Genomic DNA, 22,322 nt, shown 5'->3' with positions numbered 1-22,322 from the left:
TTCCAATGTGTTTTCTCAATTATTAGCAGAAATGGGGAAGTTCAAAGTTATGTTTTCCTTTTCAAACAAAGATTATTAGAAATAGTACCAGTGAAAAGTGAAGTTGAATTATACTGAGCTCCTGCTTACACAGCAAGTTGGCACTTTGTGATGAATTTAAATAAGTAGAATGGATAATTAGTGTTTGGGTTGAAAAGGTAATCCTGGAGGCAAAGTGGTAGGGAAAAAACATTTTAATCAGCAAATCCCTGTGAGTATGAATACTTGTAAACACTCAGTCTGTAACATGAGTAACCTTATGAACCTCATTACAGTAATCCAATTTAAAGTGCTGCGGTCAGAACAAGCAGGCTAGCACTTCATCAATCCATAATTATATTGAAGCATGTCTCTAACAATACATGGCAAATCACCCATGTGATCTAATTAGAAATAACAAAAAAGCAAGTCGAGGCCAGCATTCCCCATCGTCCCCGGGGTCCGGAAGAAAGTAATTACTGATCAAAAAGGTTTTAGATGTTGTAAATTGCATTTATTCAGGCTATGTTATTCTGAAATAAAGTCATTTCTATAATAAGAGCACTCTCAGGCAACATTTTAAGTTATAAAAAGTGCCATTGTCCAATATATGAATGCACTATAGAGCATGGAGACTTACTGTTCATCATCACATTGAATACTGTTTGACAAACTGGTCATTTGCTTGTGCCACAAACCTTAAACCGATAGAACAGCTGTACAAGAGAGCTATCAAGGTGTTTGACAGAAAGCCTTATTCATACCAGCACTGTACCATCATTGAAAAACACAATTTCTTGAGTTTTGACAATTTTAAGTCTTTTAAAAGCATGTGCTTTTTTTATAAATGTTAACATGGACTGACCCCCCCCCCTCCCTTAGGGGAATTCATCCACAAAAAACACACTGGACGCTGCACTAGGTCAGAAACCAGAGGAGACTGTGAAGTCAACCGTAGACGGAGATACGGGATTGTCCCACTCTCAATAGCTTTAAAGGTCAACTCAAAGAATGGTTGAGAAACAACCAAACGTGCAATCACCGCTAAATGCACTTTAACACAGGGGTATCTCCTCTTGCACTTTATGTATCTCTTGTATCTTCTCTTGCACTTTACATGTCGTTGCTGCTATAGTGTACTGCCATGTGGTAAATACTTGTGTGTGCTGCTCTTGCTCTTTTGCACTTATTGCATATCATGTATTTGTCTTTGCTATGTGTATAATTGTCATGTTCTTAAATGTTTTATGTGAGGGACTGCGGATGGAAATTAGCTCCAAGCTAAAATCCGGCATATTTACACTATTTGTATTTTCTTGTTTGAAGTGTTCATTAATGTGCATTGTCCCTGCTAAATAAACGATTAAATTAAAATGAAAATATTAATTGCCATTTTTTTGTATCACACTTTGAACTCAATGAACTCAAAGTGAATTGGCTCCAGCTAAGCCTTGTTCTTCGTCTCCAACTAACAAAAGCTACTGTCCCCTGCTGTCCAGCTCGGCTGTAACTAGGGTTGCAAAGGGGCGGAACATTTCCGGTAAATTTCCGGTAAATTTCCATGGGAAGTTAAGCTGGGGAATTTGGGAAATATTCCATATTGGAAACTTTCCATGGGAATAATGGGAATTTATGGGAACTAACTGGGAATTGAGGGTAATGTAATCGAATTGCATCATATCCAAGCATAAATATATACATGTTGTTTTGTCATAAGAAAACATCCATGCAAAATGATACAATTAAAAAACATGACATTTCAACAGATTTATTTGTAAGTACAACAGAACAAGTTTTAATTATTTTATTGAACAATCATTTGTTTCATTGAAGAACAAAAACATGAATGTTGAGTTAAATATTACTTCTAGAAATCATCTGTGCATGTGATGGAGGAATGCACAGTGCCGGTAGGGGGTGCAGTAAGCAGTGTGCTATGTGCATGTGATAGAGGAATGGCATGGATATTCAAGTGTACTTGAATGGCATCTGTTTGTTTTAGTCAAGATTATGCTAAAAATATACTTTCCCCAACTATATTTAAGTTCCCTATGAAGAGCCAACCTTCAATTTGGAAAATTCCCGTTTATTCCCATGGAAAGTTTCCATCTTTGAAAATTCCCGGAATTTTGCAACCCTAGCTGTAACACTTCACTCCCAAAGGGCTGCAGGTCAGCAAGCATACATGCCAAATTAGAGGCTGATGTTGACACCTCAAACTGGGCCAAAGCTCCCAAATCAACCCCCTGTCTCGCGCACACCATAATCACACTACACCGTACAATTAGAAAAGTCAGTCTTTTCATTTTTTGTTTCCTTTCATGTAAAGCCAAGGGGACATTCTGCATAATAAGAGGAAAATGGTATTAATACTAAGATAGTGATGAGCAGTTCTTCTTGTTTTTTGCATGAGGAAAGTAATCTAATCTTGAGGAACCATAAATGCGGATTGTAAAGGCTAATGATTGTGCCCTGCAAGTGATTGCGGAGCAGGCATTTTTAGATAAAAGCAGGGGCAGCACATGTGAAGCGTGTGGTTTGGTAGAAAAACTACAGCATTGTAAAGAAAAGTTTTTTCCCTTTCAGAGTTTTTTTTATGGGTATCAGCCTTTTAGCTAAGGAGAGTAATTTAAATTAAATAGTGTCACCTCTACAAAGCTTTGAAAGTGCTAGTTTACTAAAATTGGTGTTTTTATGTGTTGGGTTTTATTTTTTTTCTGCTTCCATTTGTATTTTATAGCTATGGATATATCACAGTTTTGTTTCATATTTTCATTTATTATCTGTTTAATGAGTGAGTTGTTTTTACTAGTATTGTCTTTTTCATCTTTGTTTAGACAAGTACTTTAAGACAAAATCCAACCAGCCACATTAACAGCAATAAAGAACCTCCCACATATCAATACCATTATTGGCCTAGCTGAAAACAAAATAAACTTCAGCAAGAAAAATTGTAAATTCAAAGCCTGAATGTTCATAGCAAAATAGAAAATTGGAACCAGATTTAAAGTGTACTCATTCCAATTACAGGGCAGCGAAAGAGTCCTGTATTGTTATTTTTCGTCAGGAAACAAAAGCACATCTTTGGAGGAATTCAAAAGGGACTCCATTGTGATGTGAACCCTCTTCTGTCCACTATAAATACCCTGTGACTGTCAAGGTGCCATGCCAGGAGCCGCAGCTTTATAAGGCTGCTCTCCATAGAACAGGCAATGTTCGGAGATAACCAAACTCCCAACAAGCTTATCTCTCCACTCTACAACATTGAGTCATACTGGTTATCTCTGCCCACCCCCCGAAGGCTGTGGTGATTGTAAGCAGCACTGCTCTCACGTGTCCAGTTCCACTCACTTCAATAAAGCGAGAAATCTGCGTCTGTGGTTTCATTTGCATTTTATGATTCATGCTGATGCTCCTGATGTTATAGTAAAAAGTGGGCAGGTTTAAGTTGAGTGTCTTGCTCAGGGATATTTGTTGGCTTACATCACGAAAGTCAAATAACAACTTTTTTTGTTCTAATATAAATCAAAATGTGACTATTACAATCCATTCAAGTACAAAACGTTTCTCTAAGGTTTGAACTATTCTCTTTATAATGTATCATTATTGTTATCAGAATCCCTTTCTTTAAGTTGATTAAATTACTCAGGTCAAAGCAGATGGAGATTGATTTCTGTTCAACCCTTTGAGACATTCAGATGCAAACATGGTGTCTTGTGGGAATAAACAGAATTCTATGATATCATTTTCTGGGCTTGTGTAATTGTTGTGTCTCATAGGAGGTTTAACACGAGAGGAATAATGGTATGAGTGGAAGTATATTTAGTATCGACAACAACAAAAATCTATTTGTATACTATGAAGCTGAAACAATTAAGCTTTTAATCAATCAATACAGATTAAATCAATCAGAACCTACTGTGATAACTGATTAATTGTTTCACTTATTTATCAAGCAAAAGTGTCAGAAATCACTGATTATTGAATGTGACTATTTGATGCCTTTGTCTATCGTATTTTTAAATAAAAGGAATGCTTTGGGATTGGTATCAAAAGAACACATTTGAAGATGTTAACATAGGAAATTGTGAGGGGATTTCTTTCCCCCATTTTATAGATTGTATCGACAAATCAAATAATCAATAACATTGAGAAAACAATGATTTATTGAAGATGATGTAGATGTAGATGTATTTCACTTTAAATATGATATGATATGCAAAAAGGTCTTAAATTAAAATATAATATATAATAAATATAATGTGATTTTATGCTAGGGGAAAAAATGTAATTGTGTGAAATAAAGAAAGGTTAATATTTGTTACTTTTATTGTTGAAAGTAAGTTGATATTATATACAGAAATGTCTACAGTATTTAAACATTCGACCCACCTTCGGATCATAGTGTGATATAGGAATGTAGTGGGTGTAATGTAATAACTCCAACCTTTTATTCCTAACAAAGTCTACAGAATTGACTCCAACCTTTGCATGTCTTATCACAATTAATGATAATGCCAGAGATTGGCAGACAATTTCATTAAGCTATATTCCTGACTCATGTGTATGTCAAAATGAGTCATAGCATCAAAGAGCATCACGGAAATAATGTCTTCTCCTCAAGTACAGCGCAAGCCCCATTGATCATGAAGTCATCTGACAGTAGTATTGTTTTAAATCCCTAAGATGAAAAGGCAGAGATAGTCTGTATCAATGGCAACACTACATCAAAACAACAGGAGGAAATCTGTCTGTAGCAGAACGAGCTATCACTATGAACATGAATGAATGACCTTGAGTCACACAAAGACGTTTTAATCTCGTTATCTCGACAGTAAGGAATGAAATAACATTAAAAGTGGAATTCCTAAGCAGAATACATTCCTTGTTTCTGAGCAAAGGTCATCAGGGTCACGAGATTTTCTCTAGTGTAGGTCATCACAAAAGGCCTGTTAATGTCCATATGTTATACCTGATGAAAAGGAAAGTTTTTGTATATGCCGCATTCAAGTCAAGTCAAGATTTTGGAAATTCCCAGATGCTTGCCCATAATTACAACCTTCCTGTGTTCCAGTGGCTCGGCTTGGAAAAACCAGGAAAGAACCATGGTTGCCCACAAAATGTAAATACACTTTCCCCTTCTCACAGCTGCTATCACGTCATTTACAGTGTAGTGAGTGCCGCTTTCCATTTTGAATTTACAGCTATTTAGTTACTTCTTTGCACCAATAAAGAGTAAGCAACTTTTTTTATCAGAATCCCATGACAGGCTGGTTGGTCACTGTCTAGAGTTTAATGTCTTTACACAGGTTTTGTTACTTGGATGTAGTCGTGAATATTTATAATTTATAATCATTATTGTAATAATCTAAGTGAAAACAATGTAAAAAGAGGTAGCTTGTAGAGAATGAACCCCAGAATATGCAGCTTTAAAGGGGCTGCCCACTTGTCCAGTTGCATTGTTGGAGAAATCACACAATTCAGACTTGTTTTGCAGTGCATTATATGAGTTGTTTAGCTTTTTGAGAAGAGTTTTGACATAATTAAGACCAATCAACAAACAACCAAATACTGGGAATCTACTGTCATTCATTATAAGTCTTGAAAACGTTGTTCCTACATCTATATACAGGCAATTCCACATTATATAAGCTTAAGAAGGACATAACACTACCTCTCACTTTCTGTATGGTGTGACATAAAGTGCACGTTGTATACTCAAGTCTCTTAAAGACCAGTTAGTCAGTCATGGTGACAGCAAAAGCACTAACTCAGCAAATGCCTCCAATCATGCACTCGTGAACACTTGAAACGTGCACTACTATACACGCCACCACCGGCCACTGAACGTGACAAGGCCATCGCACTTTGCCCAGCCTTATCTCCCTTCCTGCACATTCACCTTCATCTTTCAACCTGTTAAAACCACTGCACTCTGAGAACGACCATGTAGGCATATAAAAAGCAAAAGTCCATCTTAAAAATATAAAATCAATCTTCATTACAGCCAAATGGACATTACAGTATTACGCAGTAAAGTTGAACTACCTCTTACAGTTAAGAGTCTATGAAAGGGAGTCTTAAGACAAAGAGCTCTTACTGCATTGATTCATGCACATTTCTATTTTGGGGAGAATATAAGCGGAAACACATGCTGTGATGACTTCCCATTTCCGAACCGTCTGCCTGTGCCCAGCAAGCTTTTGATCAGGTGTGTGTGTGTGTGTGTGTGTGTGTGTGTGTGTGTGTATTAGGGACTGCTTGCTCAGCAAAAATAAATAAGTTAAGAAGACGCCTTTAAAAAAGTTGGTATAGACCTCATTGACATGTAACATAATCAGCATTTTGCAAAGGGCCTCAAACCAAATGTCACATATACATTTAAATAGAACATAGTTTTGTTTTGTAACTTTATAACCAAAAAAGCCAAGGTTGGCTCCTGTTACACCAAGCTTAGGTACAACCCAGTAGTTAAAATAATGAGGTAATGCAACATTTGTGATCTAGCTCCCCTTAAAATGACCCTATGGACTTAATCTGGAGCAGCTAAAACGGATGTGTCTTTTAATAAACACAGTCTGACATGTGCCTTTATTTATCATGTGTAAACTGCCTCAGTGTTTTTGTATCATGTATCCCGCTTTAATTTGTCATAAACAAGTACTCACCATTTCACAATCCAAGTCACCAGGAGAGCAGCAGGTCACAGCGTGTAGGAATCCCCGGTGTTCAAAACAAGACACAAATGGAAAATGAAACAAAACATGAACTGAAATTATACATTAACGTGTCAGTGAATGGAAATTACCTGTAAAACAGTATTAACAATTGCTAAATCTGACTTAATGCTTTATAAATCATGCAAAACGCAAGTTAATATACAGTCCAGAGTAATCGTATTGATATAGTGACGTTCAAGAGCTGAAAACAAGTGAAACACTTTACCTGATTTTTATAAGAAGTTAAAAACTCCTTTAACAGCAGAGCAGTGTGTGAGTTTACCGGAGACCCGACGTGGGGCTTGTCCGGTTAAAAAGGAATAGACACCTGTAAGCGCCTGCTTTGGAAAACCTTCCCAGAGACCAGATAACCCCGCCCCTCCTGCTTCAGAAAAACGGCCCCCATAGTACTCTGAAACAGACACGCCCAGCATGACGACACCAGCAGTATACAGTCCCAGTGCCACCTGGTGGAGGCTTTGCAGAAAGAAGGGGTATGTTTGATAATAATCTGTGTCACATGACCACCAGATGGCCTCGTTAGGCTGAGCCTGAGCTACATTTAGATGCTTCATGATAGCAGAGTCAATGTTCCTAAAGAATGACTCTTTAACTGAACTAGCAATGTTGACAATATGTACCACAAAGTAGTAATGTGAAAGTCAGTGGTGGAACATATTCAGATGATTTACATAAATAAAATAACAGTAGCAATATGAATATACACCATTACCAGTAAAAGTGATGAAATAAAACGGAAAGTATACTGTAAGCGAGCATATAGTATCCTAGATTCCTTTACAGATGTTTAAATCAGCATTCAGATAGTCAAGGTTGAGTTTATTGAACTATTTGTATTTAGTCTTACACTATTGAGTAGTTTAAACCTGTAACAAACATTATCACATAGCCTACACTCAAGTTTACATTTTATTAGTTATACTAATCTTAAACTAAAGCTGTCCAATGTGGCAGTCTTGCAATAAATCCTTTCATTCTGCATGAAGATTATACAGTTCAGTTTTGGTAGTAAATATTTTATGTTGATTCAACTTTATGGTTATGTTACTGCTTCATTAAGGTATAAACTATTGCAGGATTTCTGTATTAGACCTAAGCTATATTTGTACCTTATTAGTACTTAAGTGTATTTTGCGTTTTAGCCTGCAGTAACTACATTTTGAATAAATGTATTGGAGTTAAAAGTGCATTTTTTCCCATTGAATTATATTGGGTAGAAGTATAAAATAGCATACATGTAAGTAAGTTAAGTAATCTCTAAAATAAACTTAAAGGGAATAAATGTACTAAGTATGTGTATGTATCAAGTGTTTACGTAACAAACTTGGTGTGATATGCAGATGAGGCACATACAAACAGGTCACAAAAGAGAACAACCTTAATAAATCATGCAGAAACACAATGAATGCAAATGTTTACAAGTCACAAAGGGTAAAAAACACATGTGAATCACACAGTATGTTTTTGCCTTCACAGACACCAGATTAGAAGTCCAATGGTACACTTTTGGAGTAGTTTTCACTTGTATGTATTCAGCTGGGTTTTCAGTGGGTGTAATGGCTTCTAACACATTATCGCTCTTCGACATTAACACCTGGAAGCTGCCAAAGTGTTATCTGCCGGCCACTTTGCAGCTCCAGTAGAGCAGTTGGCCTTGCTCGAGGCCATCTTGTTGGTACACTTTCCCAACCCTGACTTACTCAGGGAATTGGTCAGACAAATTTCCGGTAACAAGCCTATGTCTCTGACCTTTAGGACACCACTGCCAAAATCCATCATCCATCTGAATCAGCAGATAAGCCTCTGCTGATATGACATTTTTTATTACTTGAAGGAAGCCAATTATTAAAAAGACAGTTGTAAACGTCACTTATAGGTCACTTGTCTCGGTTCAGTAAGCACAGACAGTGTAACATCAATACCACTGCAGTCTTTCCCAGTAATGAGAAGTGCAGAAAACAAAATCTATACCATCTGCAGGTACGCCACACACTTAATCAATCAGAGTCCCACAGCTTTTCATCTTTTCATTTAATTTTTCTTAAACTATATGGAGCAAACAAACAAACTTTTTTGCAATGGCTGTATTTTATCTTATATCACACAAGGAAACCTGTGAGACCCGACAGGAGGTGTTACAGTTAATTGTATTCAACCATGAATGCTTCATATAAACAAGTGTGAACATTGGGAAGACCTTGTCATCAAGGTCCCGCTCCTAAACCAAACGTCTACCTGAGATTCAATTCAGTTCACCTATGTACGTGGTATTCACATAACAATGTAGAGAAACAATTCTAGACTATTTAGTTTTCTGTGGCATGTTTTAATGCTACAGGACAACATGTCAGACAGTAGTTCTCAGTGACAGTTTTGGCAATACTACAAGCTACAATGTTTGCCCTACTGTTATAGAAAAGAAAAGTTAAAATCCATTAGATCATATTTTCTTTTTTTGATACAAATCTTTACTAAATCTTCTTACAAGTCTTTAGTATTGCTCTTGCTACATTGAAAAAATAGAAAAATTACATCTGAATATTGAGCTGTGGATGTGGTATTTATAAAGAGCTGTGCTCTTGAGTGTTCATGGCTATGTTTCAATAGTCCTTAGCTGCTTTCTCTCCACGTTTACGTCCCTCTTTAACGGCCAGCTTCCCATCAGGAACCAGAGAAGAAGGTACCAAGCAAAGAACAAGACATCAAAACGTTTTCAGAGGCTCATCAGCAGAAATATTTATCTATGATTCTGCAGAGGTGCTGGGTGTCACCAGATCGTCCTCTCCCTGAGCGTCTCCCTCTGCTGCTGTGTCCGCTGCTACTTCCTGTTCGATGGCCACTAAAGAAGTGTCTGTGTCGGGGGCTTCGAAGGACTCCCCCCCCAGGTCAGCCAGTTTGATGTAGCCCTTACTGTTGGAGCGCTCCAGACGAGGGCAGCTGAAGCGTCTGGCCCTGTCACCCTGACGACCCCCAGACACCGACAGGCTGCAGCGGCGCACCGGCCTGGGCTGATCTGTAAGGGAGGTTAGCGACAGCTGTGACCCTATCGCCCTGGCAACAGGTGATGGAGGAAACAGCTGGGTCCACTGTGCTTGATCCTCAGCCTGCGGCGCCCCCTGTGGGTCAGACATATCCATGGTTATGTCCTTGTGGCTCTGATGGGGCGGTGGGGGTGGATCTGCCGCCGAGGCGTTCTTCTGCTCGCCATCAGTCTGGCTGCTGCTGGCTTGTACTTCCTCGGTTTCCACAACCGTCTCAATAACCACCTCCTCCTCCGAGTGTCCCTCTGCCTCCACTCGCTGGGACTCCACCTCACAGTTGTTCAGTTTGATCACAGGGAGGGTGAAAGCGTTCACAGAGGAGGTGACGATGGAGGTGGTCTCCCACTGTCGGGGCTGCGGAGCCTGCTCGCTGCTATTGCTGTAGTCCTTGTAGATGCTGTAGACCGTGTCGGTGAAGGTCTGAACATCTCTCGACCAGCTCTGAGGCCTGCTGGCCAACGACGGGCGTCTGAACACATCCTCGCCGCTCACCTCGCCCTGTAAAGCGAGTCCAGTGGAGGGCCAGGAGCCGCGAGTAAGCATCCCGCTAGCAGGGAACGTCCCCGACGGGCCCTCAGCACTCCTCGACTGAGTGTAGTTCACCAAACCATTAAGAGGCGAGTACTCCTTCGACCGTATGCTGTGTAGATCTATGACAGTGGAGTAGATATCCCTCAGGTTGATGATTTTGGTTTTCTTGTCTCGGTTTTCATGGAGGACTGCATTGGCGCAGATGAAGAGGAAAATGCCGATTCCCATCACCAGTGGCCCGAACACTTTCAGATTGTCAGAGTACAGGTAATTATTCAGGAAGTCACACAGGAAGCCACAGTTACGGGAGGAGTTGGGGGTGCTGCTGTTAGAATGGCTCTGGTTTAATAAAGTTGTCTGTACTGATGGAGGGCTATCATGGGTCAAGTTAGAGGGAGCAGGTGGACTTTTGGAGTAGCTCATCCTGTTGGATTGGTATCCTCCTGTTCGGCGGCGCTCCTGATACTGCTGCTGGCTCTGACTGGGCCAGTATCCCAGCACCGCCATGGAAATCCCCACCATGAGAACTGCAACTCCCACCGCAGCAACAAAACCGGCCGGCGAGCACAGATTGAGCTTCCCTTTTACCACCACCACGTCGTTCTTCTTCTTTTTCTTGGATTTCCGCTTCCTTTTGTTTTCCGCCCGGTTTTTTGAGCGGAGGGAGTCCTGGCGCCTGTTCATGCGCAACAGGCCACCTGTGGCTATCATGGTGGAGATTGGACAGCAGGCTTGTCACTCAACCTGGCGGGACACAGAAGAGAAAAGAGAGAGAGAGTGTCGGGTTAATGATTTACATGATAAGAAGGTTCAGACATTTAAAGCTGCAGAGTTAATATGTTCATTTCACCAGGAGATTACACATTTAATCCAGATTTATAATACATACAAGGCTGGATTATCAACCAGGCAGAGCTTTCAACCACCCCTCAGGGACCATGACGCCCCCAAGTTAATTGTGTGACAATTAGTTATGTAATATACACCACTAAAATAAAATGTTAACTTAATAGTTGAGAGCTTTAAAGCTCAGGTGGGAAATGTAACCTAGAAAAAAAACGTGTTGTACTTCACTTTTTGATAGATACGAAGAGCAATGGTTCCAACATGAACGCATATATTTGTGCCAACGTTAAAGTTTGGGTATTTACATTATAAATTGCTCAGGTACGTCCTAGCACCAATCATGACTTAGCAACATCTAAACATTTGGACATTCAGTGGATTGTTCGTAAATCTGTTCTGATGAAACAGCACACACAGAGTCCTGATGAAGCAGTTTCTGAAGACTTGAAACCTAGAGAAGTTTTTTCAGTTTGTGTTTTATGCTTTTTTTGTCATACATATTTAAATGTTATAGAAAAATACAAGCCAAGTTTGGAGAGTTTTTAATATTCCAATGTGGGAATAGTTGTTGGTATCAAGGCAAAATGGGTTAGAAGGAAATATGAGGGCATGGCATCTAAAAGCAGGTTAAACATGTATCCAAGAATATCCTACATGTAGATTATACACTTCTTCTTTGCACCAAAAAAAGATGCAACATTAGTAATGGTCAGTAAAACAACAAAAACATCTATCTACTGCTAAATCTATAAAAACAATGATGTAAGCGAAACAAATAGCAAAGTTGACAGCGGAGTGCTATTTATCTATATTCAGCTGTGCCGGTGCGATATCAGCCTATGAAAATGTAATGTGTCCAGACAGGAGGCCAGCAGGCATGTTCTCTCCACCTCACTCTCGCTTCCTTACTCTCTTTTCCTTTCTGCCTCTCGCACCAACCTCTCCTACCAACACTCTGCCTCCTGCTGTCCGACCAAATCTACTTCACTGTCGACACAACAGAGCCGTGCTTCAAGATGACAGTGTCCTTCACAAACAGAACATCACATTATAAGCTATTTGTTTACACAAAAACTGAAATGTATTTATTTAGTATAAACCCCTTGAGATTAACTATCTTGTTTTCAAGACAGTGTGGAAACAAAAACAAACAAAACAGAATGACAAAAACCAAATCAAGTCACAATACAACCAAAATACAAGACTACTACAATCACACAAACACAAAAATGTAAGATATACATTTGGACATAACCACTATATGGCCATAGAGAAGCCATGAACAAATAAGTTTGCCCAGCAATACAATAAAATAAAAACATAGTGTTTTGTGCGTGTCAAATTATCGATAGCACGTACAATTCACAGCAAAATAAGAATACAATGCATTTTTAAACATTTGAAAGGAATGTAAGACTCGTATGGTTGGTGGTAAATTGTGCCTGAAGGAGCTTTGAACATAAATGGCCTTTTACCTACTGATTTGGATACTGAGGGAGTGGAATAAAAGTATTATACTGTAGAGGACCTCAAATTAAATGTGGAGGACTGTGGTAATAACTGTCGTAGATAATGCGGATAGTTTTGATGTTTACACTTAAATATGTGTTGAAGCCAATCACAATCATAGCATATCTACCCTATAATATGTTTTCTGATTATGCAGCACAATGGGCGAAGCTGCGGTCCAAAGGGCAATGAAGCCACCAACACTCATCATGATTACAGACATCTGCTGATGAGTTCCAGCCACATGTGGTGAAAGATAATCGGGGGATAAGGCTGATTAATTACACAGACTTCAGCATTCCCTACTTGATTCTGCTGGTAGCTAGGTATTTAATTGGACTAATCAGGCCTAATTGTGTATGACTTAGGGCTTAGGTTCATGAATAACTTATTGCACAAATTCCCCTCAGAGCAGCCATTATTGAGACGTTTACAAAGGTTGCTCTGGATGTTGCCCTCACAACCCTAACAGTCAAACAAATAATGATGATGGAGCTCCTTGACATCCCTTTTTGAGTTAGGCTATTACAGGCAGTTCTGGAGGAAAGTGGAACATTGAGCTCTTCACCTGAGCTTCAGCAAACACCACACCGGTGCTCAGCTGCTGTTTATAGCGACTTTCTCAGTTTATCACATCCACATAGCCACTCAAATGCCTCCCTGCACTAAAACTGATACGCGTGGGCGGACCTTTCTCTATGTTTGGAAAGAGAAGGGCAGCAGAACCGTGGACCAGACGTGGGTGTGGACATGTCAGTGGTTGTCTGTGGTGGTGCTGAGCAGGAAGCTGCCAACTCCGTTTGTCTCCCTAAAAAGCTGCTCGTCTGGCAGGATGGAGAGGAAGGAGGCCGGTTTAAACGCTCAGTCCGTCCAAGCTGCGGGGGCGCATATTTTTCGCGCAATGTTGCATGAGTAATCGACTGTTGACATTACAACGCATCTGTTTCCCTTCTGTTGGACAAACCCGTGAAGCAAACATACGAGATGCTGTGGAGGTGCCCTGAAAATGTCCAGAGCCACAGCGACGCATCTCTCTCCAGCACAAAGCCAAACACTGTTTTTCTTTAGGTTCACAAGGTGCAGACAAAATGACAAACATCCACACCTCTTCCACGGCCTGACGAAGCCCATGCTTTCAACTAACGCTACAACTAGCGTTGGGGTGAAATCTACACCTTTATTCTAACGATTAAATGATAACTAATGATACATCGGTGTTTAATTGCAACAACAAAGCCATAAAAAGTTTAAGTAGATCTAAAATATTGCTATTTTTCCATTCCAAATCATTTTTTACTTTATGTCTCTCGCCTATTATACATATAATGCAGCTCATATCTAATGCAGACCGAAATATCTCCATTAAACGGCAACAAAATCATATTTTTTACCTTACGGATAAAAGTGAAAAGGAATGGAGTGCGCATTGAAGTCCATCGCCTTCCTGACATCAAAACTATTGCCTTTCGGTTTATTCTAGATAGAAATAGAGGCTACTCCTCAACTAAACCTATCTGTTACACAATTAAAGACTCCATAGACCCTGCCTCGATACAGCCTGTTAGGAGTATGTAGGAAACAAAAAAGAAGCCCGGATATGCAGCTGGGGGAAAAGACGATGGATGAGAAGAAAAAAAAAAGATAAAACAGCGTGGTCTCTTACCAGAAATTGTGCCTCGATAATCAAGCATCTTCAAAGGCGCACTCCTCGTTCAGCTACATGTCGTCGTGCGCCACTTTGGTGCGGAGTGTGGAAGAGTGGTTTCAGCTGAACGCGGACTCACAATAGACCGGCAGGGGCGGGCCAACTGCATTTCCATTGGTGGTGATTATTGGGCAACGTGAAAAAAAAAAAACCGAGGGCTGCTGAGGACATTAATCATACTCTTTATTATCTACTCCTATCGCTTCCAGATATTTTTGGGCAAAAATAATCAGTAACCTGCAGAATTCAACTTGATTCTCTTTTATACAGATGCCAGTTGCATTTGGTGTCAAATTATTGCAGAATGGTCTTGTAATTAGTGTTGCAGCAATGAAAAATGCATGCACAGGGTATCTATTTACATATGCATGTAGGCTATCTGAGCAATATGTGGAATATACAATGTTTGAATAATTTAGTGTTTTATGAGTTTCAAATTGCACATACAGTGTAGGTAAGGTGAAAAATAAATATATTTAAATTCAACAACATCATCATCTTTTACACCACATGCCTTCCTCTCCACCTTTCCCCCCTGGGGTGCGTTGCTATGATTGCTTGTATGCTGAGTCCCCCTGTTCAACAAAATGAGATATGACAGAGTCCAGATGTGTTCCAGTGATGTGATATCAGCCGTACACTGGGCAGGAGGGGGAGTCTGAATTACAAAACTGATGCTCCAGAGAGCTGACTGCGAATTTATGACCCAGAAATGTGTTTTGTTTATGGCATGAATTAGAAGCAACAGAGAAAATAGTGGTGCATGATGCCGCATTGGAGTCAAAGTAGACACGGACATTGGGAATAATCCGTGGGTTTAATCCGTGGGGTGAACCAGTGCTGTGAAGATCTGTGGGCCTGGGGCAGATTTAAGTAGGCTATAGCTTTAAGCTTTACAGGAAGAACACTGACGCACAGCAGATGTTTCTGAGCTTCTGACAGGAGCTTAAACTATCTTAAAACTCTGTTACTGCGAAATAATATTTCAAATGATGTTGTTCTAAGATGTCTAAAAGAGAAAGGCACCAGCCACTATTCCAAAATTAGTGACTGAGATTGGTCATTTAAACAGCCTGTTGAAAAAATATGAAATATATGATACAGTATATTCTACTGAATATAGTGCTGGTGGAAGATTAACTGTCCTGTCTAAATGTCCTTGTACGGTTATCTATTTAAATAGCTGCTGAGAACATGGGCGTAGGAAGCATCCTCAATGTGGGTGGGACAATTTGACAGGGGGTGTGAGCAGGTGGTGGACCTCACCTCCTGGGGGTGAGGGGGCATGCTGAAGTTAGATGCATAAATCTGCTGCACTTTGAGAGCAACATTAGGGACTAAATCTATGGATACATCTCTCAACACCCATGTGAAACAGAACTGTAAACAGATTTACTTTTTCTTTATGCATATTTTACAAATCACTCCCCTTTTAAACTGTATTTTTGTGTTACTGTCCTCTATAGTATGAGTTGGAATTATTTCATACCTGTTATTCTCTTATTTTTTATAACTATAATGATCATATAAAAGTGTGCCTTGGAAATACTTATTTACCAAACCGTTTGAGACCCACTACTTAGACTAAAGTTAACGGTATCACTTTATATTAAGGTACACAAATTAACCATCAACTAGTTGTTAATTAACATGCATATTAGCAGTATATTGGCTCTTTATTAGTCATTATAAAACACTTATTAATGCCTTATTCTACATGACGATATTCTACAAGTAATAAGCCATTAGTTGAGAGTTTTTCCTTTCCCTAACCCTCTAATTAGTGCTTATTTGTTGCAAGTAAGGAAGTTGTTGTACATGAGTTTTGGTCTTAATATGCACTGCTCAATATGGGCCTAATAAGGCAGTAGTACCACAAGAATAGTTATTCTCTCATAATAACACGTAACAAATATGATCTACTCTTATGTTACAAGACATGAAACGATAAGTGTTAATTGTGTCTAAATAACTCAAAATTAGGTATTTCTATCTAAGAACATGTTCCCTATTTTAAAGTGAAGTCTTGTTCATAACCAATAAGCTAGTAGTTTGACTCTAATTAGGTATTTCTATCTAAGAATATGTTCCCTATTTTAAAGTGAAGTCTTGTTCATAACCAATACGCTAGTAGTTTGACTCTAATTGACCTGAACAGGTTCCCTATTCTAAAGTAGCCTCCTCTTCACACTTTGTAAATACATTATAGCACACAACTACTGAAATTAACCTCAACAGTACATGAACAAAGTAGGCACACGTTCAAATATCTGTTTTATTAATGAACCACTAAAGAGAGGTTCAGACACATACCAAAACATGACAAGTTTCTCCAAGGCTGAGAACACATGGTATGCAGCCTGTACTTTTTAAGAAAAATAGATTTTTAACAGATTTTATGTATTTGTGATCATACTGTGTGACCTGCTTGTATGTACTTACACAATAGGTGTACTGTTCTCTCTATGTGTTGTACTGTCTCAGTGTGAACAGATTAAACAGCCAGCCAAACTCCTTTGAGAGCCAGGGAATGAGCAGCCATGCTCCTTTATTGACTTATTTGCAGTCCACTGACATTCAAACGGAGTGAAACTATCAAAAATAGAAGTTACAAGGCACTTAATGATCTCATACATGCAAGTGTAACATACACAGATTAACACATAGGGCCGCTAAGTGTAAACAAGGTAAATATAGCTAATGCTAGCTGTGCAATAAGCATGTATACAGGCTAGTATGGCTAACGCTAGCGCGAATGCTAATGCATTTTCTCATTGTGTTTAAACATCTCCGAATGTCATCCCATAAACACAATACATGTTACTAATCCTTACAGTGTAAGGATTACACTTACAGTCATTGCTTTCTGACATACTTGACCCTTTTACTCTTCAGGTTGCATAGGGAAAATGAGTAGCAGTCTACTGCCATATACTCTCTCTCCTACTTCCTGTACACAGGTTCCTGTCTAACCTTCAGTAGGCTACACATTTTACAAAAATATAAATGTGCAAATATGAAACAGGTCAATATCACCTTGCTATTGGTAGCTGAACTGTCAATACCCCAAAACATATTCTTAGATATAAATAGGGCCTAACTAATTTTGAGTTATTCATACACAATTAACACTTATAGTTTCATGTCTTGTTACATAAGAATAGATCATATTTATTAAGTGTTATTATGGGAGAATTACTATTCTTGTGGTACTACTGCCTTATTAGGCCCATATTGAGCAGCAATTATTAAGACCAAAACTCATGTAGGCCTACAACAACTTCCTTACTTGCAATAAATAAGCACCAATTAGAGGGTTATTGAGGAAAAACTCAACTAATGGCTTATTACTTGTAGAATATCGTCATGTAGAATAAGGCATTAATAAGTGTTTTATAATGACTAATAAAGAGCCAATATAGGCCTACTGCTAATATGCATGTTAATTAACAACTAGTTGATGGTTAATTTGTCTACCTTAATAGCCTATAAAGTGTTACCAAGTTAACTAGGTATCTAAACCCTCAGAGAGTCCTTTACCTCACTGAGCTGTAGTTATCAGCCTCTCAGTCGGACAGGAGAGGACTCTCCCTCCACCTCTTTAATAACAGCGCCTTATATCCGGGTGCTAGTGGAGCACGCTCGTGAACTGTTCGCGCCGGAGCCTCGCAGCGGGGAAACTGTGGCGCGCATAATTGTACAACTAAAGACACAGCTACACACAGAACGAAGCATTTGTATAGCTCATGTGTACGGCTCTGATAATCTGCCTTGGTACAAAGTAGCAGTGAAAACATGGTACGGAGTTTCATTGATTTGGGCATTCTCACAATAAGCAAGTGGAATGGATTTGATAGTGAAGCACTGACACAGCGCTCTACAAAGAGTGGCGAGTGGATAGACCGATTCACGGACTTTCCGCATAGTAAAAGTGGAGGGGTCTAAACTAATCATTTTAAAAGGTGGGGGGGACTTGTCCCACCCTCATATAATGGCTGCGACGCCCATGGCTGAGAAGCAACTTCCCATTCCCAGCAGTACCACTCACATCATCTGCACCCCCACCATCTCATATTCAAGAGGTTACTTTCCCTCAACAACTCTTGATTCCAATCACTAATCAGTTCGAGAGCATACTCACAGATTTAAGCTAACAAGTTCAGCCTGACATAATTTCTACTTCCTCTGTGTATCAAACTATTTCACTTTACCACCCACAAACCAGGTCTGTGAGCTCCCTTCACTGGTTCTCTGTTGACAATGTGCTTTGTGCCAAAGACCTTTCTGCTTAATTAATAGAATATATTAAAGAGGAGGAAACACAACTTTTAAATGAATTAGTCTCCACACAATGGCGATTGAGAAATAATCAGGTTATTGGCAAAGATGCTGCTATGCTAAAATATTCACATTATTGCCATCTAATTGTAATGCTGAGTAAAGTTAAAGAGTCCTGGATTCTTGCAGAAGCTGCAAAAAAAAGACATTAATTTCTGCAGACTTCACAACTTGGCCTAATGACTTTACTGTTTCATATTTAATCATTTCTTATCAAGACATCCCCAGGTAATTAAACTCACCTAAAGCATAGTGATGAAGTGGGTATTCAGAATATGAAGAAACGAGAAAATATGGGTAGGAAAAGACAGAGTGACTGTGATTCTGAGCTTTTGTCAAGTCACACTCGACTAATACTCAGTCTTTCATCTTTGGGATGGGTATTCCCGGCCAAGCTGCAGCAGTAATTCAATAATTCAATTTAATCCTCAGTGATCATATCATATCTGTGACAGTTATTTAAGACACCACTCTCCCGTCCTGTCTCCCTTGAATAATGTGTCGCACAGTTCCTATACCATTTTATGGTGCTTATCAAAGTGTCGATCATCACTCACACATCCAACTGCAAGGTGACGGTGCATCACAGTATGGCTCACATCAGGGGCGTTGCCTGGACCTGAAAACATTCGGGGCTTAGCCCACAGTGGCGGCGGCACTACAGTGGCCTTTTTTACTGCAACACTCCCCACACGCACACACACAGTACACCCGCGACTGTTACAATGAAGGCTCGATAATTAGCTCACGGCATATAGGCAGGGGTAGAGTGGTACCTCCTCTAGGGGGGTCCGGGGGGATGCTCCCCCGGGAAGATTTTTTTTTAAATATTGAAGTTAAATGCATCAATCTGGTGCACTTTGAGAGCAAAATGAAGAGATCTATGGATACCTCTCTCAACACCCATATGAAGCAGAAATGTAAACAGATGTTCTTTTTCTTTATGGATATTTTACTAATCACTCCCTTTTTAAACTCTATTCTTGTTTTACTGCCATATAGTATTTCATAACTGTTTTTCCTTTATTCTCTTTTTTTTTATAACTATAATGATCATATGAAGGTGTGCCGCGGAAATAATCTTTTGAATAATTTGTGACCAAACCGTTTGAGACCCACTGAGATAACTTAGACTAAAGTTATGTATCTAAACACTCAGAGAGTCCTTTAGCTCACCTGAGTCTCTCAGTCTGAGAGGAGAGGACTCTCCTCCAGCTTCTTGTGGAACAAACAGCTCCTTATGTCCGTTAGTGCAGCTAGCTAACCAGATGCTAACAACACGGTCCATGTTGGCACCTCCCTCCCTCCCCCTCTCTCTCTCTCTCTCTCTCTATCACACTAAATGCGCAATTGCCACACACACACACAGAGGAGCTTGAATGACACAAGCACACGTTTTTTCCATGCAACTCTCTGATTGGTCTGGTGTCATGCCTCTGTTGCATTCACTGAACATGGGAAATTACAGTGCTGCCGTCCTCTCGTGTCATGATGAGGTTCACGTAAAGCACGGTTAATGTATTATATTATTGAGGGAGAATTGTCCGGGGCTACAGAAAAAACATCCGGGGCTAAAGCCCCGGATGCCCAGGCCAGGCGACGCCACTGGTTCACATAGTGTCAAAAATAGTTGCAGTGGATCACCTTCTGAAATCTACCCATCTTTTTTTCTGACTGTTCTGTATCTGCACAGCTGGAACATGAGAAGGCATTGGTTTTGCCCTCTAGCATATTTTACTTGTCAGGCACTCTTCTCTGTGTGCAGTATGGTGGTTCACAGCTAAGCGAAATATCTGAAGCAGCATCAGGAGCTGCAGGCGGCTCATTTAATTTCTTAAGCCTGGGCTGTACTGGTTAATTGCGGGATGGTGAAACTTGGGAAAAAGGGCTCCAAGTGAGATGAACTCCCTCCAGGAAACATCATTACTGTCCTGTTTTGATGCAGGAGTCAGATACAAGCCGTGCTCCCTTTTGAGGCCTAAGAAATAAAGACACAGTAACTGAGAGCTGTTACAGATTTAAGGGGCCATCCGTTAAACTGAAAACAAGTTCTCTGCTATGAGTTACTGTGGAGTGAAAAATCTGCTTTCTGACACTATTGACGTGCAAGCAGTGCAATCAGAAAAAGGCTTTCATTACTTTTATGTTTTCCTTACTGTCAACAAATCAAATAAAAACACCAACACCCCACAATGCATTGGTCTCTCAATATGATAAGATGTGGCATGTAGACTGGGGCCCATTGCTCCCTAATGCACCATTACTCTTTAAAAATAATGTCAACGTTTTATTTTTAAAGAATGCTTAGTAATTGTCTCAAGCTACTGGGCATTGTAGTTTTAGTAAAAAGCTACTCAAACAGGAATGGATATAATATTTTAAAAGGGACTATATCCAGCTGCGGATTGATACACATTTGGGGGAGTATTTACAGTCGACAAAAACAACAACCTACAGTGACCTTGTGCATCATAATGAAGGAACATTTCTAGAAATTAATGGAGCTCTGTAGCTTAGATGAATAGGACATGTCAAGCTTTCGGAAACACAGACAATATTGTCAGTGTGATCAATTCATTGCTGGTCTTAGTTTTTTTTATGGCATTTGTTGATATAAATACAAATATATAATATGACCAAACCTATCCTTTATCCCACATTTGTTTTACCTCAAATATTTTACAACCTGGATGCTAGAACTCCATACATTTCCCAAAGGATCACACTATGGACATAAATCACCACATATGCTATCAGTGCGCAAAATAGGGTCATGAAAAAAAACTGTAAATAAATCATTATTCTTCACCAAACCAACATTTTAAAGAATAAACCGAAATGAATCAAACACACTCACATCAATCTGTTGACCTCCCGTTATGGGCCGAAGCTCCACAATGATCCTAATCTTGCCCAATGGCAACCCAACAGCAGAATGGAGGACCTCCTCATAAATCACACCCAACTAACCATCACATGCACCATCGCTGCTCGGGTACCCCAGGGAAAACACATGCTTGTTGAATGACCATTAGGGATGCTTTCTGGTTGTGGCTAATGAGATGCATGACCGTGTTGCGACTGATACAGGCCATGGAGACATATTATGGGCATTTCTGCACCATGTATTATGTTCGGCAGCTTGCTACATCACGTGGAGCAACTGGAAATGGAACAAACCCCAGGTTTGAGCAAATACACGGACCAGTAGTCGGTTCAACAAGGAGAACTAATCATTGTGTGGTAGTGGGGGGGGCTGGGAGTGGAGAGCAACTGGTGGACACTTGCTCCCAGCAGGTAGCCTGTTCCCATTGGTGACCTTGTTTCATTTCCACGGTCGCATATCATCAGCTGGTAACACTAATGGGAATTCATGGGTAAAATAAACATGTTGCTGTATTGGAAGATTGCCCCTCATGGAGAACTCGGACACCTCTTAAGTTGTGCGAAAGTGTGCCAAAAGAAAATGTATAAAGATCTTATTCCTCAACTTTCTCTGAAGATGCTTATGAGGAGGATAATAAACCGTAATGAGCAGAGTCTGCATTATGACAAGAACGGCGAGTAATTACAAACCTGATCATCAAAAGCTGT

General features: G+C 39.8%; 2 protein-coding genes across 2 annotated transcripts in view; both read right to left on the bottom strand.

The window, feature by feature from the left end:
* The window catches only part of LOC117500193 (protein 4.1-like), a 58,878-nt gene extending 52,108 nt beyond the window's left edge, over positions 1-6,770 (bottom strand). Inside the window, exon 1 of the mRNA XM_034152956.1 lies at positions 6,687-6,770. The gene's annotated coding sequence lies outside the window, so the exon portion shown is untranslated. The remainder of the gene's footprint in view (positions 1-6,686) is intronic.
* Positions 6,771-8,160: 1,390 nt separating this feature from the next.
* LOC117500139 (transmembrane protein 200C) lies at positions 8,161-14,502 on the bottom strand. The gene is made up of 2 exons (XM_034152843.1): positions 14,349-14,502; positions 8,161-11,074 (listed from the first exon to the last, which is right to left on the bottom strand). The coding sequence occupies exon 2, from the start codon at positions 11,039-11,041 to the stop codon at positions 9,500-9,502; it is 1,542 nt and encodes a 513-aa protein (XP_034008734.1). The 5' UTR covers positions 11,042-11,074; positions 14,349-14,502; the 3' UTR covers positions 8,161-9,499.
* Positions 14,503-22,322: the final 7,820 nt, after the last annotated feature.

Source organism: Trematomus bernacchii, unplaced genomic scaffold (assembly GCF_902827165.1).
Source record: "Trematomus bernacchii unplaced genomic scaffold, fTreBer1.1, whole genome shotgun sequence".
In the NCBI taxonomy this organism is placed as follows: Eukaryota; Metazoa; Chordata; class Actinopteri; order Perciformes; family Nototheniidae; genus Trematomus; species Trematomus bernacchii.
The sequence above is the reverse complement of the archived record's forward strand: the minus strand, read 5'-3'. Positions and strand labels throughout refer to the sequence as shown.